The sequence below is a fragment of the Vipera berus genome, assembly GCF_964194415.1.
Source record: "Vipera berus genome assembly, chromosome: 13".
Lineage (NCBI taxonomy): Eukaryota > Metazoa > Chordata > Lepidosauria > Squamata > Viperidae > Vipera > Vipera berus.
Genome location: NC_138216.1, coordinates 7133791 through 7155379, shown reverse-complemented (window position 1 = coordinate 7155379; position 21589 = coordinate 7133791). Strand labels below are relative to the sequence as shown.

The 21589-nt window shown below is 42.4% G+C and overlaps 1 protein-coding gene and 1 long non-coding RNA gene across 2 annotated transcripts in view; one reads left to right on the top strand and one right to left on the bottom strand.

The window, feature by feature from the left end:
* The window catches only part of CPPED1 (calcineurin like phosphoesterase domain containing 1), a 34011-nt gene extending 14223 nt beyond the window's left edge, over positions 1–19788 (top strand). The window contains exons 3-4 of the mRNA XM_081338286.1: positions 2870–3292; positions 15321–19788. Of these exons, the coding sequence (XP_081194412.1) occupies positions 2870–3292; positions 15321–15553 (656 nt within the window). The 3' untranslated portion in view covers positions 15554–19788. The remainder of the gene's footprint in view (positions 1–2869; positions 3293–15320) is intronic.
* Positions 8817–13183, bottom strand: LOC308674088. The gene is made up of 4 exons (XR_014027799.1): positions 13150–13183; positions 11820–11886; positions 10215–10320; positions 8817–8843 (listed from the first exon to the last, which is right to left on the bottom strand). It is a non-coding gene; the product is annotated as an uncharacterized lncRNA (long non-coding RNA).
* Positions 19789–21589: the final 1801 nt, after the last annotated feature.

The following is a 21589-nucleotide window of genomic DNA, read 5'->3' as shown; positions in this document are numbered from 1 at the left end:
CCTCCTTCCTTCCTTCCTTCCTTCCTTCCTTCCTTCCTTCCTTCCTTCCTTCCTTCCTTCCTTCCTTCCTTCCTTTCTAATAACACTTAGACTTATATACCACTTCACTGGGCTTTACAGCCCTCTCTAAGCGGTTTACAGAGTCAGCGTATTGCCCCCCCCCCAATAATCTGAGTCCTCATTTTATCCACCTCGGAAGGATGGAAGGCTGAGCTAACCTTGAACTGGTCCGGATCGAACTTCTGGCTGTGGGAATGCAGGGTTAGCCTGCAATACTGCCTTCTAACCACTGTGCCAGCTCAGGCCATATGAGTCCAGTATTCATTCACACATACTTTTTTCACTCTCAAATAGCAATATGTTTGCCACCTTAAGTTACTTCTAAAGTAATGAAGGCAAAATAAAACATAGATAGATAGATAGATAGATAGATAGATAGATAGATAGATAGATAGATGATAGATAGATAGATAGATAGATAGATAGATAGATAGATAGATAGATAGATAGATAGATAGATAGATGATGGATGGAAGGATGGATGGATGGAAGGATGGATAGATAGATAGGTAGGTAGGTAGGTAGGCAGGCAGGCAGGCAGGCAGGCAGACAGACAGACAGACAGACAGACAGACAGACAGACAGACAGACAGACGACTTCTTTGAGGAGATCTTGATTGAATTCCCTGTCCCTCAAACCTCAAGTTCTTCATGTCTGACCTTAACATCTTGCTAGCCATCATTGAGCGATCAGCATGTTAATTGATAATTTACAGCCAGAAAGCTGGTCTGGGATCTCTGCGACTTATTTCTGGCACCTCTTCGGAAGTGCCTATAAAATCTAAACATGTCAGATGAAACAAATGGTTTTGACAGCAGATCAAAGGCATTTTACAGCCAGAGGTATTGGCGCTCTGCTTTAAGGCTATTAAGTAGAAGACACTTATGGTTCACTTGGATGTTGTTGCTTTTTTTAAAAAAAAAAGTAAAGGAAAGAAAAGAAACTTCTGTTTGTCAAATTGTACCGGTTTTGAGATAATTGCATTTTTTACTCTGGCTTTTATAGTCTGAGGGCTTTGTAAAAACTGGAATGGCAGGTGTTGAAAGATGAAGGCACACCATGTCAGTGGAAATTCCTGCAAGACAAATAAATAAATCACAGAATTATAGAGCTGGGAGGGGTGTTTAAGCCATTGAAACCAACTCTTAAAGCGGAGGGGGGGTCTTCAAACTTGGCCCTTTTATGGCACGCTGGCTGAGGAATTCTGGGAGTTGAAGTCCACAAGTCATAAAAGGGCCAAGTTTGAAGGCCCCTGTCTTAAAGTATCCCAGACCTCTGCTTGAAAATCCCCAATGAAGAGGAACTGTATCATTAGTACCACTCTCGGACAGCTCTTACACTAAGTCAGCATTTTTCAAGCTTGGCAAACTTTAAGATGTGTGGACATCAACTTGGTGGAGCAGTGGGCTAATGCCTCCTTAAGTAACACCAGCTGCCTGCAATTAGTGCAGGTTCGCATCCCACCAGGCTCAAGGTTGACTCAGCCTTCCATCCTTGCGAGGTAGGTAAAATGAGGACCCAGATTGTTGGGGGCAATTAAGCTGACTTTGTAATAATGCCACTTGGGGGGGCGGGGGCGAAAGCCCTAACAAGCAGGCATATACATAGAATGAAGGCTATTGCTAAGCACATTGGTTTGTGCTTCTTAGATTGTAAGCCGCCCTGAGTCTTCGGAGAAGGGCGGGATATAAATGGGATTAAAAAAAAACTCCCAGAATTCCTAGCCAGGATGCTTAAAGTTGCCACAATTGGAAAAAAAAGGGCAGTGGGTGGTCTTTTACTTAAATCCATTCTTTTGTCTCCTGCATGGTGATCAAGAGAAGACAGATTACCCAACTAGGGCATGGGTCCGGAATACCTCGGGGACCACCTGCTGCCGGCGTCGACTCCCCTCCGCCCTGTGCGTTCCCACAGAGAGGGCCTCCTCAGGGTGCCTCCAGTCAGAGAATGTCGGCTGGTGGCCCCCAGGGGGAGGGCCTTCTCTGTGGGCGCCCCGGCTTTGTGGAATCAGCTGCCGGTTGAGCTCCGGATGGCACCGGATCTCCGCTCCTTCCGGCGCGGGTTAAAGACCCATTTATTTGAACAAGCTGGCCTGGCCTGATGGGGAGTTACTTAGGTTTTTAATATTTATATATATTTTTTATTGTTTTTACTGTGGGCAATAATTTAATTCTTTTTTAACTTTTGTATTTTTGTAGTTTTATGATATGCCCTGTTCACCGCCCTGAGTCCTTCGGGAGAAGGGCGGTATAAAAATTTAATAAACCTAGCAAACCTAACCTAGATCCTGACCACCTTCTGCATGGTATCTTCTGTATAATGTCTGGGCCACACCCGAGGGACTGTCTTTTTCCAAGAGTCAGAATAACAAAGTTGGAAGAGACCTTGGAGGTCTTCAGACAAATAGTGGTTTAAGCTGTTCTTGAAAACCTGCAGTGATGGAGCACCCACAACTTCCAGAGGCAAGCCGTTCCACTGATTGATGGTTTCTCACAGTCAGGAAATTCCTCCTTAATTTTAGGTCCGTTCTCCATCCATTACTTCTTGTCCCGCCTTCAGGTGCTTTGGAGAATAGGTTGAAACCCACCCACCCCTTCTTTCTGGCAGCCCCTCAGATTATTTGCCTTCTCTTGGGAGCAGAGAGATGAGGCTCCGTGGAGCTGAGGGCAGGTCAGTTCTAGATCTCTTGTGGCTACGCAACGATTCTAGGCTAATTCCTCGCTTGAGACTCCTTCCCGGACTGGTTGACCATTTCCCAACGTCCTGCAACTTAGCCTCTCGTAAGAATTAGCTCTTCTCGTTTTGCAGGAACGGAATGGCGGGAGGCCCAAATTCGGGATCTAAGAAACGTTCTGAAGGACCTTAGAAGCGACATCCCTCTGGTTTTCGTCAGCGGCAATCACGACCTGGGGAATACGCCCACTCCAGAGACAGTCAGCGATTATTGCCAGCAGTGGGGTGATGATTACTTCAGCTTTTGGGTCGGTGGCGTCTTCTTTCTCGTGTTGAATTCCCAGCTATACTTCGACGCCTCTCAGTGCTCAGAATTAAAGGCGGCGCAGGACGCATGGCTGGAGCAGCAGCTGGCCGTGGTGGGAGAAAAGCAATGCCGCCACGCCGTGGTCTTTCAGCACATCCCCTTCTTCGTCAACGAACCTGAAGAGGACCATAACTACTTCAATTTGGAGAAGGCTGTTCGACTCGAGCTCCTGGAAAAATTCTGCCAAGCAGGTATGGTTTTGCCCACGGGATTCGGTTTCTATACATTTATAGGTAGGCCTTGACCTACCCCCACAATTCCTGGCAATCTCCCTCGCTCCGTTTCAGCCTGCTTTCTCTTGTAGCCAGGGAAGCTGAAACCGAGCGAGGGAGAGTGCAGGAGTGCGAGATCGGCGTTTCTCAGCACGTGCCGATTCGTGCTCCTGGCAATCTCCCTTGCTTTCCACTTGTGGAGGTTAGGGCTGGCCATACGGATCACCTCCGGACCATAAGACGCACCCTCCTTTTTCCTCCCCACTTTGGGGGGAGGGGGAAAGTGTGTTATGGTCCGAAAAATACGGTAAGTGATCTTCAGCTAACTACAGCTCTCTGATACATTCTATTAAGATCAATAGCTTTGGGATGCACCAAGATTAAAGCTGTCTTCAGATCTTGGCTTGTTTTTTAAGGCCTTGAAACACAGATCCTTGGTAAAAGGATTTTAAAAAATGGCTAAAGGATATAAAAGTAAATACTAGTAGAAGATTTCCTGTTGCAGAGGAGCGAGAAAGAGATGTGGGGGTCCAGAGATACCAACAATCTTGTATCAGGGATGTTGCAAGGTATCAATTTTGTGGGGCAGATCTAGCCCCGCCCTTTTTTTAAATTAATAGTTTGCTTTCAGGAGAAAAGTTTTTTGTTAGTGGGTCAAGAATACAATCTATCCAGCCGTAGGGGTTTTTGGGTGCAATTTTTTTTAAAATCCCATTTATATCCCGCCCTTCTCCGAAGACTCAGGGCGGCTTACAGTCTAAGAAGCACAAATCAATGTGCTTAGCAATAGCCTTCATTCTATGTATATGCCTGCTTATTAGGGCTTTCCCCCGCCCCAAGCGGCATTATTACAAAGTCAGCTTATTGCCCCCAACAATCTGGGTCCTCATTTTACCTACCGGGGAAGGATGGAAGGCTGAGTCAACCTTGAGCCTGGTGGGACTCGAACCTGCACTAATTGCAGGCAGCTGGTGTTACTTAAGGAGGCATTAGCCCACTGCTCCACCAAGGCTCTTTCAATTTAAAGTGCCAAGGGGTTTCTAAAGTAAATTATACAGAAAACATTAAAATATTAAATAAAAACTAACACAAACTAATATAGAAAAGAGAGAGAGAAAGGAAGAGGGAGGAAGGAAGGAAAGAAGGAAGGAAGGAAGGAAGGAAGGAAGGAAGGAAGGAAGGAAGGAAGGAAGGAAGGAAGGAAGGAAGGAAGTTGCAATTTCTTTTGCAGCAAATAACGAATACAGTTACAAAATTATTTCTTACTCTGTAATTTCAAAAAAAGCTTACTTTTTTCTATTACCATTTTTCCCCTGATCATCAAAACCACAAGGTCAAGGAATGTACATACATGTGACTGGAAACCCCTTTTAGACTTTTTTGCATGAAATGGGGAAAAATGCACCTCTTGAGAATGTTTATCAACGTATCAGTCACTAGCCAGTATTGGTTTATACACTAAACCATTATTAAATGAACTAGAGTTCATCCTATCTGAAGCTGGTCATGATGAATTCTTTCATTCATAATTATTTGTTCTATAGCAGCCTTCTGTTTCAACTGAAGTACTCACATTTTTTTCCTTGAAACAACCTGTTTGTATTTATTCTGTTTGAAGTTCCCCACGAAACAAAAAAATGTTTATTTGTCTGTCTGTTGTTTAATTGGATTTCTTCAACGGCCCATTCATTTTACGCCACAGAGCTAAACTTGAGCTTCAGTAGCTACATCTGGTGTGAAATGCGGAGCTTCCTTTCTCACTTTACAAGTGTCCCTAACAGTTGGGCTAATTAAAAATAAAATTACATCCTTATCATAAATATTTGTCAATTGAAAAATCTGGCACTTTTTAATTTCACCGTTAAGCCATGAAGATGATAGAGCGCTATCCACTTTTGGTCACCACGATGTAAAAAAGATGTCGAGACTCTAGAAAGAGTACAGAGAAAGGCAACAAAGATGATTGGGGGACCGGAGGCTAAAACATATAGGGAACTGTTGCTGGAATTGGGTATGTGTAGTTTAATGAAGAGAAGGGTGAGGGGTGACATGATAGCAGTGTTCCAATATCTCAGGGGCTGCTCCAAAGAAGAGGCAGTCAAGCTGTTCTCCAAAGCCCCTAAAGGCAGGACAAGAAGCAACGGATGGAAACTAGCCAAGGAGAGAAACAACCTAGAACTAAGGAGAAACTTCCTGACAGTGAGGACAATTAACCAGTGGAACAACCTGCCTCCAGAAGCGATGAATGCTCCAACCCTGGAGGTTTTTAAGAAGAGACTGGACAGCCATTTGCCTGAAATGGTATAGGGTTTCCTGCCTGAGCAGGGGGTTGGACTAGATTACTTCCAAGGTCCCTTCCAACTTCTTCTTCTTCTTCTTCTTCTTCTTCTTCTTCTTCTTCTTCTTCTTCTTCTTCTTCTTCTTCTTCTTCTTCTTCTTCTTCTTCTTCTTCTTCTTCTTCTTCTTCATATTATTATTATTATTATTATTATTATTATTATTATTATTATTATTATTATTATTATTATTATTATTATTATTATCAAAAAAATATGGTGGTTAAGGAGAGACAAAAAGATGACTGAAGAATCTTATCTTGAAAAGATAATTTTTTTTCCTTAGATCAGGGGGTCTTCCAACTTGGCCTTTTTATGACTTGTGGACTTCAACTCCCAGAATTCCTCAGCCAACCATGCTGGCTGAGGAATTCTGGGAGTTGAAGTCCACAAGTCATAAAAGGGCCAAGATGGAAGACCCCTGTATTAGATGGTTCTTGTAGGAATCCTACCTGAAGTATTTCAGGGCAGCAGATATTTATTTGACATTAATTTAAACCAGCCATTCTCTACCTCAGGGGTGTCCAATCCTTGGCAACTTTGAGACTTGTGGACTTCAACTCCCAGAATGCCCCAGCGTTGAAGTCCACAGGTCCTAAAGTTGAAGAGCTCTGCTCTACATGGTAACCGATACAGGCAGTCATCAACTTTATACTGCAACTGGGCCCAACATTTCTGTTGTTAAGTGAGACATTGGTTAAGTGGATTTTATCCCGTTTTACGACCTTTCTTGCCACTGTTGTTAAGTGAATCAGTGCAGCTGATAAGTTAGTAACCTGGTTGTTAAATGAATCCGGCTCCCCCATTGACTTTGCTTGTCAGAAGGTCGCAAAAAGAGGATCACATGACTCCGGGACAGTGCGACCGTCATAAATAGGAACCCAGTTGCCAAGCGTCTGAATTTTGATCATGTGGCCGTGTTGCAAAGGTCGCAAGCATGAAAAATGGTCATGAGTCACCTTTTTTTTCCAGTGCCGTTGTATCTTTGAACGGTCAGTAAACGAACAGTTGTAAGTCAAGGACTATTTGTATATCAGCTAAAGGTTCTGGAAATGGACCTCCAACTTATCCAGTTGAAGATGGCTTCTTCTGCTGCTGAAGCTAGGGGTGGGGGGAATCAGAACGTTGTTTCCACTTGAAAATAATAATAATAATCACAGCTTGAATCTTAAAATTGGACAGTGCACAGGAGCCAGTGTCTTGCTCTGACAGGAATTCAAATTAAAACGTCCCCAAATGGCATCTAGCTTTTTTCACTTGAAGCTATCCAGAAAAGGGAGAAGTTTTCTAGGCAGTTAATTCCACCGTGGAACGATTTAACATTAAGAAATTTTCCCTGGCAGTCAACTGGGATATTCTTTTTCTATTACTGTATTTAAGGCCCTCATTCTGTCTCCTGCGTTCTGAGTTGAAGAAGAAGGGATTTCAGGCAAGTCCTTGGCTTCTGACTATAGTTGGGACCAGAATTTTCATCGCTAAGAGAAGTGGCTACTAAGTCCTGGCCTGATTTTACAACCCTTTTGGTCCTGGTTCTTAAGCAGATCGCCGCTGTTAAACGAATCGCGTGGTCTTTTAAGTGGCTCCACAGACAGGGCTTAGTAGTCGAAAGCCGGCTGGCCAAGTTGCAAATGGCGATCTTGTGATGCAACCGTCGTAACGACACCCCAGTTTCCAACCCACCTGACTTTTGATCACCTGACTGAAGATGATCCAAGGACTGCTTGTGAGTCACGTTTTCAACACCGTTGTAGCTTCAAACAGCCCCTAAACGAGTGGTTGTCAGTCTAGGACAGGGGTCTTCAAACTTGGCCCTTTGATGACTTGTGGACTTCAACTCCCAGAATTCCTCAGCCAGAATTCTGGGAGTTGAAGTCCACAAGTCATCAAAGGGCCAAGTGTGAAGACCCCTGGTCTAGGACTATGTGTATGGCTTTTTTCCCCCTACAGCAGGGGTCCCCAACCCCTCCCCCCAGTGGACCAGTACCGGGCCGCGGCATGCCAGCAACCGGTCTGCACAAACAAGCAAAGCCCCCTCCACGGGATACAGGCAGCACACAAAACCACGCCCCCTCCGGTCCGCGGAAAAACCTCTCTCCACGGAACCGGTCCCTGGTGCCCAAAAGGTTGGGGGCCTCTGCCCTACGTGACAGTTGTTCAAACCTTTGGGAAATGTTACCCAATTCAAGAAAAAAGCTAGCTGTAGAAAAGGGTTCACCTCTGCTTTAAGGAAACGTAGGGTGGAAGGCTAATAGCTAACTACAGATAGGCCGCGACTTACAGTTATTCGTGACAGTTCAAAATCACAACAGCACCGAAAAATGGGACTTACAACCGTTGCAGCATCTCCAGGGTCGCAGGGTCAAAAGTCAGATGCTGGTCAACTAGTTCATATTTATGACGGTTGCCGTGTCCAGGGGCCTTGTGATCTCTTTTTGCAACCTTCTGGCAAGCAAAGTCAATGTGGAAAGCAGATTTCACTCTGGTTGTGAAACGGGGCAAAATTCACTTAAAAAATGTCTCACTTGGTTTCGGGTTCAACTGCGGTGAGAAGTCCTTCAGTGACTCCCATCGATGTGCAATTGGCCAGTGGAAAGGGAAGGGGAAAAAAAAAAGAATGGCTGAATTAGAAAAATCAAAGATAAGCTGATTTCTTTTCCCCAACCCATTTTATACAAGCCAAGCCAGTCTGTCAACGATAGCAAGAACGTGAGTTTTAATGTGTAGGACCCAAAACAGCAGTGGCTTGAGTTGGCTTGACCCCCAACTTGGCAGTCCTTCGGTTCCCAGTTGATTCTTTCACCATTGGGTGGTGTCAGTCCTGCCCAACACTCAAGATTGCATTTGCTGTTGCAAACATTTCCATAACAGACAATTGTGTAGTAAATCTGCCAAATGTGCAAGATAACAATCCACACTGGAATGCATGAGAAGGCTGCTAACATAAATTCTGGAAAAGAAGATGAAGCTATAAACCAATCCGCTATTAAAGCAGAATGCTAAAGAAGGTACCCACCTAACAACAACAAAGACAACATTGAAATACATACCAATTCAGAATCTAAATTGTCTATGGAGATTCTCAGTCCTCCAGGTCACAGTTATCCCAAAGATGCTTTTCTCACGTGGCAACGGGACTTTCTTCTTCTTCTTCGAAGACATTTGGCTTCTCCTCCAAGAAGCTTCTTCAGCTCTGACTGGATGGTGGGGAATGGAAGGATTTATGCCCCTTGCAGACAGCTGTTCATTGGCATTCTTTTAGCAAGTCATTAAAAGTTGCCAATTTTCTTGCAGAAGTTTCATTAGCAAACTAGGTAACATCAGTAGCATTGATGATGTTACCTAGTTTGGTAATGAAACATCTGCAAGGAAACCACCAAGCTCAGAGAGCACCAAGGACCCCACAGTTCTCCTCTTCCTCCTCCTCCTCCTCCTCCTCCTCCTCCTCCTCCTCCTCCTCCTGCAACACACATTCCATTCTAATAATAATAATAATAATAATAATAATAATAATAATAATAATTTTTAATAATAATAATAATAATAATAATAGTAATAATAATAATAATAATAATAATAATAATAATAATAATAATAATAATAATAATAATAATAATGTTGGAAGGGACCTTGGAGGTCATCTAGTCCAACCCCCTGCTCAGGCAGGAAACCTTTATACCATTTCAGACAAATGGCTGCCCAGTCTCTTCTTAAAAACCTCCAGTGTTGGAGCATTCACCACCTCTGGAGGCAGGTTGTTCCACTGATTAATTGTTCTCACTGTCAGGATGTTTCTCCTTAGTTCTAGGTTGCTTCTCTCCTTGACTAGTTTCCATCCGTTGCTTCTTGTCCTGCCTTCAGGTGCTTTGGAAAACAGCCTGGCTCCCTCTTCTTTGTGGCAGCCCCTGAGATATTGGAACACTGCTATCATGTTCCCCCCTTGTCCTTCTCTTCGTTAAACTAGACGTACCCAATTCCAGCAACCGTTCCCTATATGTTTTAGCCTCCAGTCCCCCAATCATCTCTGTTGCTCTTCTCTGCACTCTTTCTAGCATTGATGTTACCTACTTTGCTAATGAAACATCTGCAAGGAAACCACCAAGCTTACGAAGCACCAAGGCCCCACAGTTCAACCCTGAGCTACAAATATTCTCTTGTATTGGTCTTCTGTTATTGATGGACAACCTTGGTCAGGAAAGCAACTGAATGACTGAACAAAAGCCATCATGACTTAATACGGTCTAGACCCCTAGCTGTTCTTTCCTCTCTAGATTGCCTTTAGGATTCCGACTTCTTCTCCTTGTCAGGAATATTGACAAAGCCCCAACAGTTGAGGTACATCCAACTCCAGTGCAACCTTTGTGATGGAACTCATAGCACATCACAAAGAGTGTAACTCTCAAACACACACACACACACACACACACACGCTCCAAAACAGATTCCAAAATACAACCTAAGAACTGGCTATCTCCTTCCGGCTCCCGGATGCCTCGAGCAGAAGATATTTCACAGGTCATAACGCAGAACCGATTCGTTGCTAATCAGATGACGAAAATGCAACTTACTGGTTGTTCCAGATAGCGGCTTCTCGCCTATTCCCTGCTGTGTTTTCTTCATTAAAAGTTTCTTTTGAGGTGTGTCAGACCAGAATGTTAAAATGCTCCGGAAGTTCTGCCAAGGATTTTGATTAAAAACAACAACATAAAAAGCCGACTCAGCTTGAAAACCTCAAGCCCCCCCGAGTCAGAAAACCAGCTTTTTTTTTTGAAGTTTATGGCAGTGAATTATAGATACGACGACTAGCCTGGACAGATTAACTTGATGGAGCCGTGTTCAGTGAAAGAACTTTGGAGAGATCTGAAAACCAGGTTGGGTGAGCGGCGGGGAGCTGAAAAACCAAGTGACTATTTTGCTGTCAATTTTTATGGATGGTCTTTTTTTTTTGCCGGTGTTTGTTGTGTATGTGGGTTGCTTTTCAATTACTCACGGCACCTTCCTTAAAGAGGCAAATCTGAAAATCCAGCAGAAAGCTGCAGAATTAAAACAGGCGGCAGGTCGCAAAGCCCCAAGAGGATATGGTGTCATGTCATTCCTGCTGCTAAAAAAAAATTCACCTCCCCAAAGGAACTTTCCTCGAAAGGAAGAATACCAAATGAAATAATCATCAAAGAAAGGACAATTCTTTTTTTTATTAAAGAGTTTTAAAACAAAATTTTACAATACATATCCCCAAAACCCACCCGCCCCAAACCACCCCCCCTTCCCAGAGCTGAATACAGGGTTATAGATATAATAATCATATTCTAACTAACATTATCCATTATAAAATTAACCAAATTCATAATGTGCTTTAACTCCCCTTTAACATAGATACATTCAAATTATTAAAAACATAGTAATAATAACTTAAACAAAAAATATAATCAATACTAATACTAAATTTAATAACAATATCCCTCTAAAATCTACTCATAAGCTAAGTGGAACTTTTTAGTCCCATATTTGTTCTGAATATAATCTATCCATCTTCTCCAAACTGAAATATATCTTTCTTGTGAATGATCCTTCAAATAAGCAGAAATCTAAGACATTTCTGCAAGATTCGATACTTTAAGTACCCATTCTTCTATAGTAGGCAAACTATCCTTCTTCCAATATTGTCCCACCAGTAACCGTGCTGCTGTTATCATATTCAACATCAAATTGGTTTCTTTAACATCGCAATCTACAACAATACCCAATAAAAACAATTGCGGAGAAAACTTTATCTTTCTCTTAAAAATCTTTTGAATGTTCCACCAAATTTTAATCCAAAAAGCTTTTATGTTTCTACAAGTCCACCACATATGAAAGTAAGTGGCATCTAAACTACCGCATCTCCAGCATTTAGACTGTAGGTTAGGATACATGTTAGACAACTTTTTGGGATCCAAATGCCAAAGAAGGACAATTCTTATCTTCTGTCTTTGGGAAGGAGAATATCTGGCCCCTGCGTAATTCGGAAGGACCTAACTTCAGCCTTAGGGCTTGTCTCACAACCTCTCCAGAAGTTCTACCTTTTGGTGTATTTATGAGGAGGGAATTCTGATGTTCCCCCCCCCCCCCCAGGGAATACTTGCCATAAGAGTGCAGTTGGCATTGAAATCAAATCAAATGTAATTTATGCTCACTTTGGGGGTTGTGATCTCCACCCTTTTGAAATCTGAGTGCAGCCTTCAGCTAGAAGAACTGATGGTTCTCCAAAAAAGAAAAAGAAAAAAGAAAGGTAAATGGGATTAAATGTTGCAGGAAGTGCTTGCCAGTTCAAACATCGGGATGTTGATTTTACAGCTTTAGATTAACCACTTTTCTAGCCTAAAAAAGTGCAAGCGGGCAAGAGACGGCTTGACGGCCCTTAAGAGGAAATGGATATGCTTCCCATATGAGGCAACCATTTCCTAATCCGTTAGGCGATTCTCAACCTTGGCAGCTTTAAGATTTAAGACTTCAACTCCCAGAATTCCCCAGCCAGCTGATGCTAAAGCTAATGCTGGTTGGGGAATGGGGGGCATTGAAGTCCACACATTTTAATGTTGCCAAGGTTGAGAAACACTGAGCTAGACCGTTCTACTCCCCCTAATCCAGGGGTCTTCGAACTTGGACCTTTTATGACTTGTGGACCCAGAATTCCTCAGCCAGCGTCATAAAAGGGCCAAGTTTGAAGACCCCTGCCCTAACCCAACCATTGTTCTTCCCTTTCATTCAGTGGCTACTGAGCATGCTCAGACCCTGTTGACTGATTGGCTTGAACCTGGCTTACCCCTTTCAGAAGTTTGCTTTTAAAGATTAGTTGAATGAATGAACCTTTATTGCCAAAGTCCAACCATGTATACATTGAGATTGGCTGAGCCTCCCTTGGTGCCCCCACCCCCAACTTACAGTGACACAAACCCTCCCTCTTATTACACCATGTCAGCTAATTGCACAACACACCGGCCTCGCAAGTCAATCATGCATAAAGTTTATAAAATTATATCCCGTTCAAAAGCCTAACAGCCCATGGATAAAAGCTGTACGGCTGGCTATACTCCTATATCTCCTACCTCTATGGTAGGAGAGTAAAGAGATACCGACCAGGGTGTGAGTCGTCCCTGAGAATTTCCCTCACTCTTCCAAGTTGGTAGAGTATTGCAACTTCAGAATACTCCGGGCCTCCAAGATCTCCTCCATGCCCTCTTTACTGAAGTTCATCAATCATCTTAGAGATGCCTTCGGAATTCCGAAGGCATCTTAGAGATGCCTTCGGAATTCCCCTGAGAAGCCTTCGGAATTCCCCAGGCACTCAAAATCTCTCCCATGCCCTCTTTACTGAGGTTCATCACCTTATAAGCCCTGAGATGACTTTGGGTGGAAAAGCTACCAGCACGTAGTGATTACCTTTTTATACCAGTGAAGGAATCCCCAGAAGGAGGAGGAATTTGCATAGTGCAGCACAACAGGAAACACACCACAGTTCATTACCTTGCTTGCTACAGCTTCCATGGGCTTCTTTAGCAGCCCAGACTATTGTGAATGGTCTTTCTGGTCTGATCCATCATGAGTTGAAAATGATTAGAAAGAAAATCAACTTGGAGGAGATGACTGTCTCCAATGAACCTGGACCAAAGGAGAAGCTTGGTGAATGGAAGAGAACGTTGAATGGGCATCTGCTCCAATACTTTGGCTGAAATTGTTGGATCATCTTTGCAAAGAACATTGATGTTCTCCACCCTTTCTTTATGTGTCCTGGTTTTCCACTTCCTGCTATCATTCATCACTGTATACTAATGTGGCACATTTGTGTAGAGGATCTTGTAGATCTCTAGTTTCATGAAGAGAGAATTCATTGTACTTTCCATTAATCTGGAATCCGGGGCACATTAGCAACAATTGGCTGTCAAAAAAGGGTTCCTGTTTTAAATTGCGTGCCATGTTTTATTAGCATCCTTAAATGAAACACACAGGATTACCCTCTGAAAGACACTTGCAAAACCTATTTCTGATGGACTGTATTTGCGCTTCCGACGACAAATGGAACGAAGGGAATCATTTTATCTGTAAACCAGTCTCTTAAAATGAAATTCTAAAGAGTTGGAAAAAGAGGAGGTTTAAAAATTAAGACCTTGTCATCTCGGTCTCTTGTCTCCAAGGGACCTCCCCCAGTCCCAGGAAATGTGGTTTCTTTGGCGGTGGCTGCTGGTATATGGAATACTTCTAGTTGGGTACGTTGGTTTAGGTACCTAATTTAAAGACCACTAAGTTCATTCCTTGCCCTAAGTGATCTTTAGCTTCAATCTTAGTTTGTGGCATCAGGGTTAATCAGAGGAACCAAGTGTCTGTTAAGATTCTCAGTCCTCTAGGTGATGGTTGCCTCCAAAACGCTTTTCAAATGGCAACTGGACTTTCTTCATTTTTTTCCCTTGAAAATGTTTCGCTTCTCATCCAAGAAGCTTCTTCAGTTCTAACTAAAATTCAGCTCAATTAGAACTGAAGAAGTTTCTTGGATGAGAAGCGAAACATTTTCAAACCACCCAAAAGCACCTTTGGGGGGAGAAGCTAAGCCAAAATAAAACATTTAGCTGCCTCTCAAGGGTGGTTTAATGAACGCTGCCGAAAGTCGGGCTAGATATTTCGTGTCCTTTCCAACCCCAGAATCCTGGGATTTCGTAATTATTTTGTTGTATTGCAATATTTTTATGCTGCCATGTGGTACATCGTGCTGGTGGTGTTTAAAGGGATTGTGGAAATGAACACATTCAAGGCAATCCTAATCAAATGTAAATTTTTTAAAAAAAATAAATAAATTGGGGCAACACTGTAGATCTTCCCAGTCTTCCTTTTATCTGCAAAATTGGAAGATATCCTGAACCCCACGTTGGCTATGTTTTATTTTTATTTTTTTATTTTAATTCCATTTATATCCCGCCCTTCTCCGAAGACTCAGGGCGGCTTACAAGCTTAGCAGTAGCCTTCATTCTATGTATGTGCCTGCTTGTTAGGGCTTTCACACACACCCCAAGCGGCATTATTACAAAGTCAGCTTAATTGCCCCCAACAATCTGGGTCCTCATTTTACCTACCTCGGAAGGATGGAAGGCTGAGTCAACCTTGAGCCTGGTGGGATGCGAACCTGCACTAATTGCAGGCAGTTCACAATGTTAGATGGAGGAAGATTTTTAGTGAGTTCTTCAAGGCTCACAAGGAATTTCTCTGAACATTTTGTCTGAACAGTAACAGTGCTGTGAGGTGGTTTGGGCTAAAAGAGAAACCAACTGGCTGAAAGTTATCCAATAACTTCTCTGATGAAGCAAGAATTTGAATCCCATCTCAGATAACAACACCACGACTGCTGCCCTGTACTGGCTCTTATGTAAAAAAGCCATGGGAAAATGTCTTTATGTTCACCCCCATAATATCAGTTCATCGAAACTTTAAATGATGAACAAGTCGTGGAAAATTCCTTTTCCCTCCTCTAATGGAAATCCTTTCGAATAAAAATCCTCATCAAACAACCTCGGAAGTTGGGTGGGACTCAAAGTCATCATCTTGGACCATCTAAGAATTTTTAAAAAAAAATAAATTGGGAAACCATGCCCATTCTGGAATTCTTTTCAGTTTGAGCCCAAATAATGGTTTGGTTTGTTTTCCAACAGGCATTAAAACAGTATTTTCTGGACACCTTCACAAAAATGCAGGAGGAACATACAAAGATCTCGACATGGTCACTTCATCGGCCATCGGATGCCAGCTAGGAGATGACAGCCACGGAGTGCGGCTGGTGGGGGTCACCGCGGAAAAGATCGTCCATCGATATTACAGTCTGAGCGAGCTGAGTAACCATCCAAAAATCGAAAAAGAGTTTATGGCGTTGATAAAACCAAATTAGTTCTAGGTTCTGAATAGCATTTTTATTTCTGCTCCCGTGATTTATTTTTTTTAAAACATAGCTCTGATTTGCCTTTACTCATCCTGTTATTTGCTAAGGAAACACCTCTGCAAACTCTGAATACTTTCTCCTAGCCGTGGAAAGATCTCGACTTTCATGATTGACACAGTGACACCCCCCTAGAATTTGTAATCAAGACAAGAAAATACGGGGAATGTCCTGTTCTTAGAGAACAAACAGCTCTTCTTTTATTCTTTTTTTTTAGCGTGTATAGGCAAGATATTCTGTCTCTAGCAAACCAACAAGGCTGGAACAGGCTATGATATCATGGGGACTGTAAAAAAAATGAGTCTGCGCTATTTCAGAGCAGATGGCGGGCATCATTATGCCCCTTATATAATAGATCGAATTAAATTCACATTTTCTCTGCCCAATTTTTGCTGACTTACAGACTTCCATCACAGCTAGGGTTTATCAAATGATGCCACGTACCAATTTTGTGCCTTTTACCGTGCTCTGCACTCTTCCGTAAATATACATGTAGGCAGGGTCAGGAAGGGCTAAATAAGTGGCAGTTGAGAAGACGCCATCAATTTACCTTCACCTAATTCACATTTAATGGATTGTGAACGGGGTGGAATAACTGAATTGGTGGGCGGGTGGTTTCCTGGAAGAGTGACATTATGGCAATTGCATTTTGCAATTAAAATGGCACCCATTGGTTGGCCGGTTTGTTCATTGAAAAAAATTGGGGGGGGGGGATTTTGTAACTGCTCCCCCCTAAAAACTGTGAATAATTATGGTCCACCCAAAGTGTAGCAGTATTAAATCCTGACTTGCTAACACTATGTCAGATTAGACCATCTAGCGCAGATGGAGGACCTGTAACTTCCCAGCGTTTGTTGTTCTGACTCCTGACATCGCTCACTATTGTCCATTGTTGGCCAGAGCTGCTGAGAGTTGTGCTTCAGCAACAGTTTGAAGGTCCTCACCCCAAATCCCCCCTCTGATTGAATGGCTAACCATAGTGACACCCATTTGATTGTTTGAAGCTTTCATCGCACAATCGGGCTTGTCAATCTTCAGATCTTAACAGGAGGAGTAAATAATAAGTATTTTATTCCAGTCCCAATGAAATACAGTTTCCTCATCTCTCCTGTTTGTTGATTGCTTTTCACCTTCATGTCCCAGGAAGCTCAAGTGGGACTTCATATTAACAATGCAGAGCAGGCTGGGGTCCTACAGTGTGTCTGAATAGGACACACACCCAAGCACCTGCCAATACTGGAAGTAAATCCCTTACACAACTTGTCCAGGGTAAGCCCGAGAGAGCCACGGTCAATCATTTAAATCTGAATCATTAAACATCCGTTAATGGATGTTTCCTGAAGGAAGACAGTTGTCACAGTGAGAGAAATCTGTAAATGGGGTGGAAAAATCTGATTATGTTCTTTGCAAAATGCTAGCCTCCAGAGATTCCACCACCGATCTCTTCCCATAAGCTGTGAACAATGGGGGCCATTCTCTCTTCAGGGGCCTTAATCCTGGACAGAAGCCCGCCATTTTCATTCACGCACAGTTCTTGGATGTCTTACCATCTGAAGGTGGCTTTTCCTAAACTCGGGGTTCTCCAGATCTATTAGAGTTAAATTTCAGAGGACTTTTGGGCTGGAAGATCCGGTCCAAAATGCTTAATGGGCATCAGATTGAAGAAAGTTGGCAAAATCCAAGCTTCCCGATTGTATTGTATTACAAGGATCTTTGTAAAGGAGGTCAACATTTCTATGAGCAGGGAAATCCAGTCCCAGGGTCCAACTGATCTACATTCAGTGCTCTTTTGTGATCCCTTCAAATACACTCTGACTAATCCTTAAATGTACACATATTGAGGGTGATTAACAGCACTATGAATCAACCTCACAATAGCAAAACCCCAAAACACACACAGTGCCTTTGGCTTTCCCTGAACAATTATCAGTGGGGTCCCTTGATGCCCTCTGAGTTTAGCTGTTTTCTTGCAGACGTTTCATGACCCAGCTAGGACACCTCCTCCGTGCTAGAAGGGAATGGGCTTTGCCCTTGTAGCACTGATGAGGCTACCTAGTCTGCTAATCCCAATGAGGCTTTTTCAACTTTGTTTTTCCTCGAAGACGTCTCACTTCTCACCTTTCTTCCGTTCTGACTTCAGAAGAAGCTTCTTGGATGAGAAGCGTCTTCTGAAGTCAGAACGGAAGAAGCTTCTTGGATGAGAAGCGAAATGTCTTCAAGGAAGAGCAAAGAAAGTCCAGTTGGCTTTTGACAAAAGTACTTTGGGATAACCATGACTGGGAATCTCCATATAGACATTGAGTTTGGCAATGAAACATCTGCAAGAAAGCCACCAAGCTCAGAGAGCATCAAGGACCCCATAGTTCTGAGCTACCAATATTCTCTCAGTGGGAGAATCAGCAGCCAACCAATTTACCTGTTCACAACCTGAGCCAAGAAATAGTGAGGGTCATCGTTTCATGAGTCCAGCTGGGATTCTACAAGTCATCCCCAAGCACATTGCAGATACATAGTTGATGGGATTCTGCTCCCTAAGGAAAAAAAACACACATTATGATTAGATGCTGTTTCTGCTTGGCCTTTAGTTCTTAGAAACATTTTTTTTCTGCCCAGTTCTCCTTTCCACAGGACTGTAGAGAACTGAGCAAAATATTTGTAAACTGGTGGGGTTTTTTTACAATCATTTCGTAGGGATTCCTTGATTTCATTTTAATTTGAAGGGGCGCCCTGAAAAACCAGCCAGAGCTGTTGTTTTTATTTGTTTCCGCAGTTTAATGAGTCTGCAGCGTTCCAATTTCATGTAATGCTATGTGTGTGCATGGCGATGCACGTGAAAGGAATAATGTGTTGGCTGGATACCACCTCTGCTCATACTTCCAAAGACATAAGTGCTTTGCATCAGTAAATTTTCACACACAAAATATGGAGAAATGTCATCCTTTAGACCTCCCTGTGTGCAATATGAATCCAGCTAAATTCCAAAAGACCCTTTTTCCTAAATCATAGGTCAAAGTTCACTTGACTTTCAGCTAGCGTAGAGGTGATGAAAGATAGTGTGTCCTTCCTTTACTGTTTCGTTCTTTTTAAAAAAAATATCCCTTTCCTACAGCTTGTAACAGTCTTTGTTGGGTGAAAAATTAAATGCTGTTAACAGCTATATTGCCAAGGGCAAGTGTGATGCTCTGTGATATAGATGGTGTAAAAATTGAGTAAATGTTTGTTTCTGCTTAAGTTGTAAAGGAGTTCTCTCACACATGCATACACCATCCCCCCCCCTCCCTCCATTAATTCTGGTTTTTTTACAAGCATTTATACATTGCCGGATGGAAATAAGACCCCTTGCAATTGTTCACGTAGCTCACCTTTAAATCTGTTGGACCCATGGAAATCAATAAACATATGAGTGAAAATTCTCCTGCCTGGACCATTTTTCTATCTAAAACAGTAAAAACTAAACTATTTCCATATGCACCTTCTATTTTAAAGCGTATTAACGCATATTTGCAGGAAAAGGAAATTGGCGAAAATTATTTTCCATTAGAAAGGAAATTGCTTTGGGCTGTAACTCCAGGTTTTCTGCTTATTACAAAGGGCTCTATATGCTAGGAAAAATGCAGTGATTTCATATCAAGATGTCTTCGGTGCCAGGCCTTTTACTGAGAAGAGCCTGGAAGGAGAGCAGAAGCATTGGACTTGAAATAAATAAATTGAAAGAAATAAATAAATAAATAAATAAATAAATAAATAAATAAATAAATAAATAAATAAATAAATAAATAAATAAATAAATTAATTCATAGCAGGGCGTGCAACACTTCGGACGAGTGCACAGAACTTTGCTTTGCCAAGCTAATATTTTGCTTTCTGTACAAAACTACAGGTATTCTCTTTCTTTGCCTGATCCTAGAGATGAGGCAGTTTCTGTTTTGGTCCTCAATTATCTGTCTACCTACCTATCTATCTATCTATCTATCTATCTATCTATCTATCTATCCATCCTATCAATATCTATCATCTATATCATTCATGTCATCTGTCATCTATCTATCTATCTATATCTATCTATCCATCCTATCAATATCTATCATCTATATCATTCATGTCATCTGTCATCTATCTATCTATCTATCTATCTATCTATCTATCTATCTATCTATCTATCTATCTATCTATCTATCTCTATTTATCTCTCTCTGTCTATCTATCTGTCTGTCTATCTATCTATCTATCTATCTATCTATCTATCTATCCTATCAATATCTCATCTATCAGCTATCATCCATATCATCTGTCATCTATATCTATCTATATCTGCCTGCCTGCCTGCCTGCCTGCCTGCCTGCCTGCCTGCCTGCCTGCCTTCCTGCCTATCTATCTATCTATCTATCTATCTATCTATCTATCTATCTATCTATCTATCTATCTATCTATCTATCTTATTGGTTGCCCATCTTACTATAAGGTAACTAATTATTCCCAATTCTTGCCTTATCTAGAAGCCCAGTACCTGTTAAGACACTTGAAACATGTAGTCCTTCATTTATAACCCAAAGCGCTGAAAAAAGTGGCCATCTGTCTTGAATCCCTTTGGGCCCACAAGAAACCTCATGCAAATCACCTTGAATTCCATGTACCCCCCAACTTTCTTTGACCGTTAGCAGTTCAGATTCTTGTGGAACAGTTTTAGCCTGCAATAAACCTGCGGTCATTTGAACCGGCCTTGTTTCCTGATTTATTGCTCCCGACACCATCCAGATGATTGGGAAAGGAGCAAGTCAACGTAAGCAGACAGAATCAGAAAGAAGAAGGAGAAAATTCCCTCCCATTGATCAAAGTTCCCATCCCATCAGTTGGACAAGCATGAAAGAGAACGTTGGTGTTCAAAATTTGGATAACCGTACGAAAAAAACGAGATGTCCTCAGAAGCAACATACATTCACACTCCTGCAGGTTCACAGGTAGTCCTTGACTTAACAACGATTCGTTTAGTGACCATTCAAGGTCACAACAGCGCTCAAAAAAGTGACAGGACTGTTTTTCGCACGGCTGTTGCGGTATCCCGGCGGTCACATGATCAAAATTCAGACGCTTGGCAACTGACTCATATTTATGTGACACTTGCTGTGTTCCGGGGTCCTTGTGATCCTCTTTTGTGACCTTCTGAGAACAAAAATTCAAAGGAGGGCGGGGGGGGAAAGCCAGTTTCATTTAACAACCAGGTTACTAACTTAACAACTGCAATGATTTGCTTAACTGTGGCAGGAAAAGTTGTCAAATGGGGCAAACCTCCACAAACGTCTCGCTTCGCAGCATAAATTTTGGGCTCCGTTGTGGTCGTCCGTTGAGGACTACCCTGTAATGAAATCTGTGGTGTAGGAATCGGATCGAACATTGAAATGCGGAGGACACCGAGAAGTTGTATTCCAGTTACAAACGCTTGGCCAACTCCATGTTACAATCCAATTTCCATCTGCAAAGTCACTGGGGAGAACTTGGGTTGGCTACAGCTGGCCAATTTTTTTTTTTGAAAGGCAAGATTAATGCTGATATTGATGCCTCTCCTAATCAGAAGTGGCAAAGGCCTCTGTGGTCACACAGTACTTTTCCTTCATTTGTTTATGTGGAACAAAATAGCTCCTGCTGAGAAGAGTTAGGAAACAAACCACCCACAGAGATACTCTAATTATCACTGAAGGAAACAAGCTTTTGATCTGCGGAAGACGGATTATTTCTATCTTTCCAAGGAGACTGGTGGTTGTAAATAGTTCTTAAAGCAGGGGTGTCCAACTTTGGCAACTTGAAAACCTGTGGACTTCAACTCCCAGAATTCCTCAGCCGGCCATGCTTGGCTGGCTGGGGAATTCTGAAAGTTGGAAGTCCACAAAGACTTTAAAGTTCCAAAATTGGACATCCTTATCTTAAAGTAGGGACGCGGTGGCTCAGTGGGTTAGGACGCTGAGCTTGTCGATCAGAAGGTCGGCAATTTGG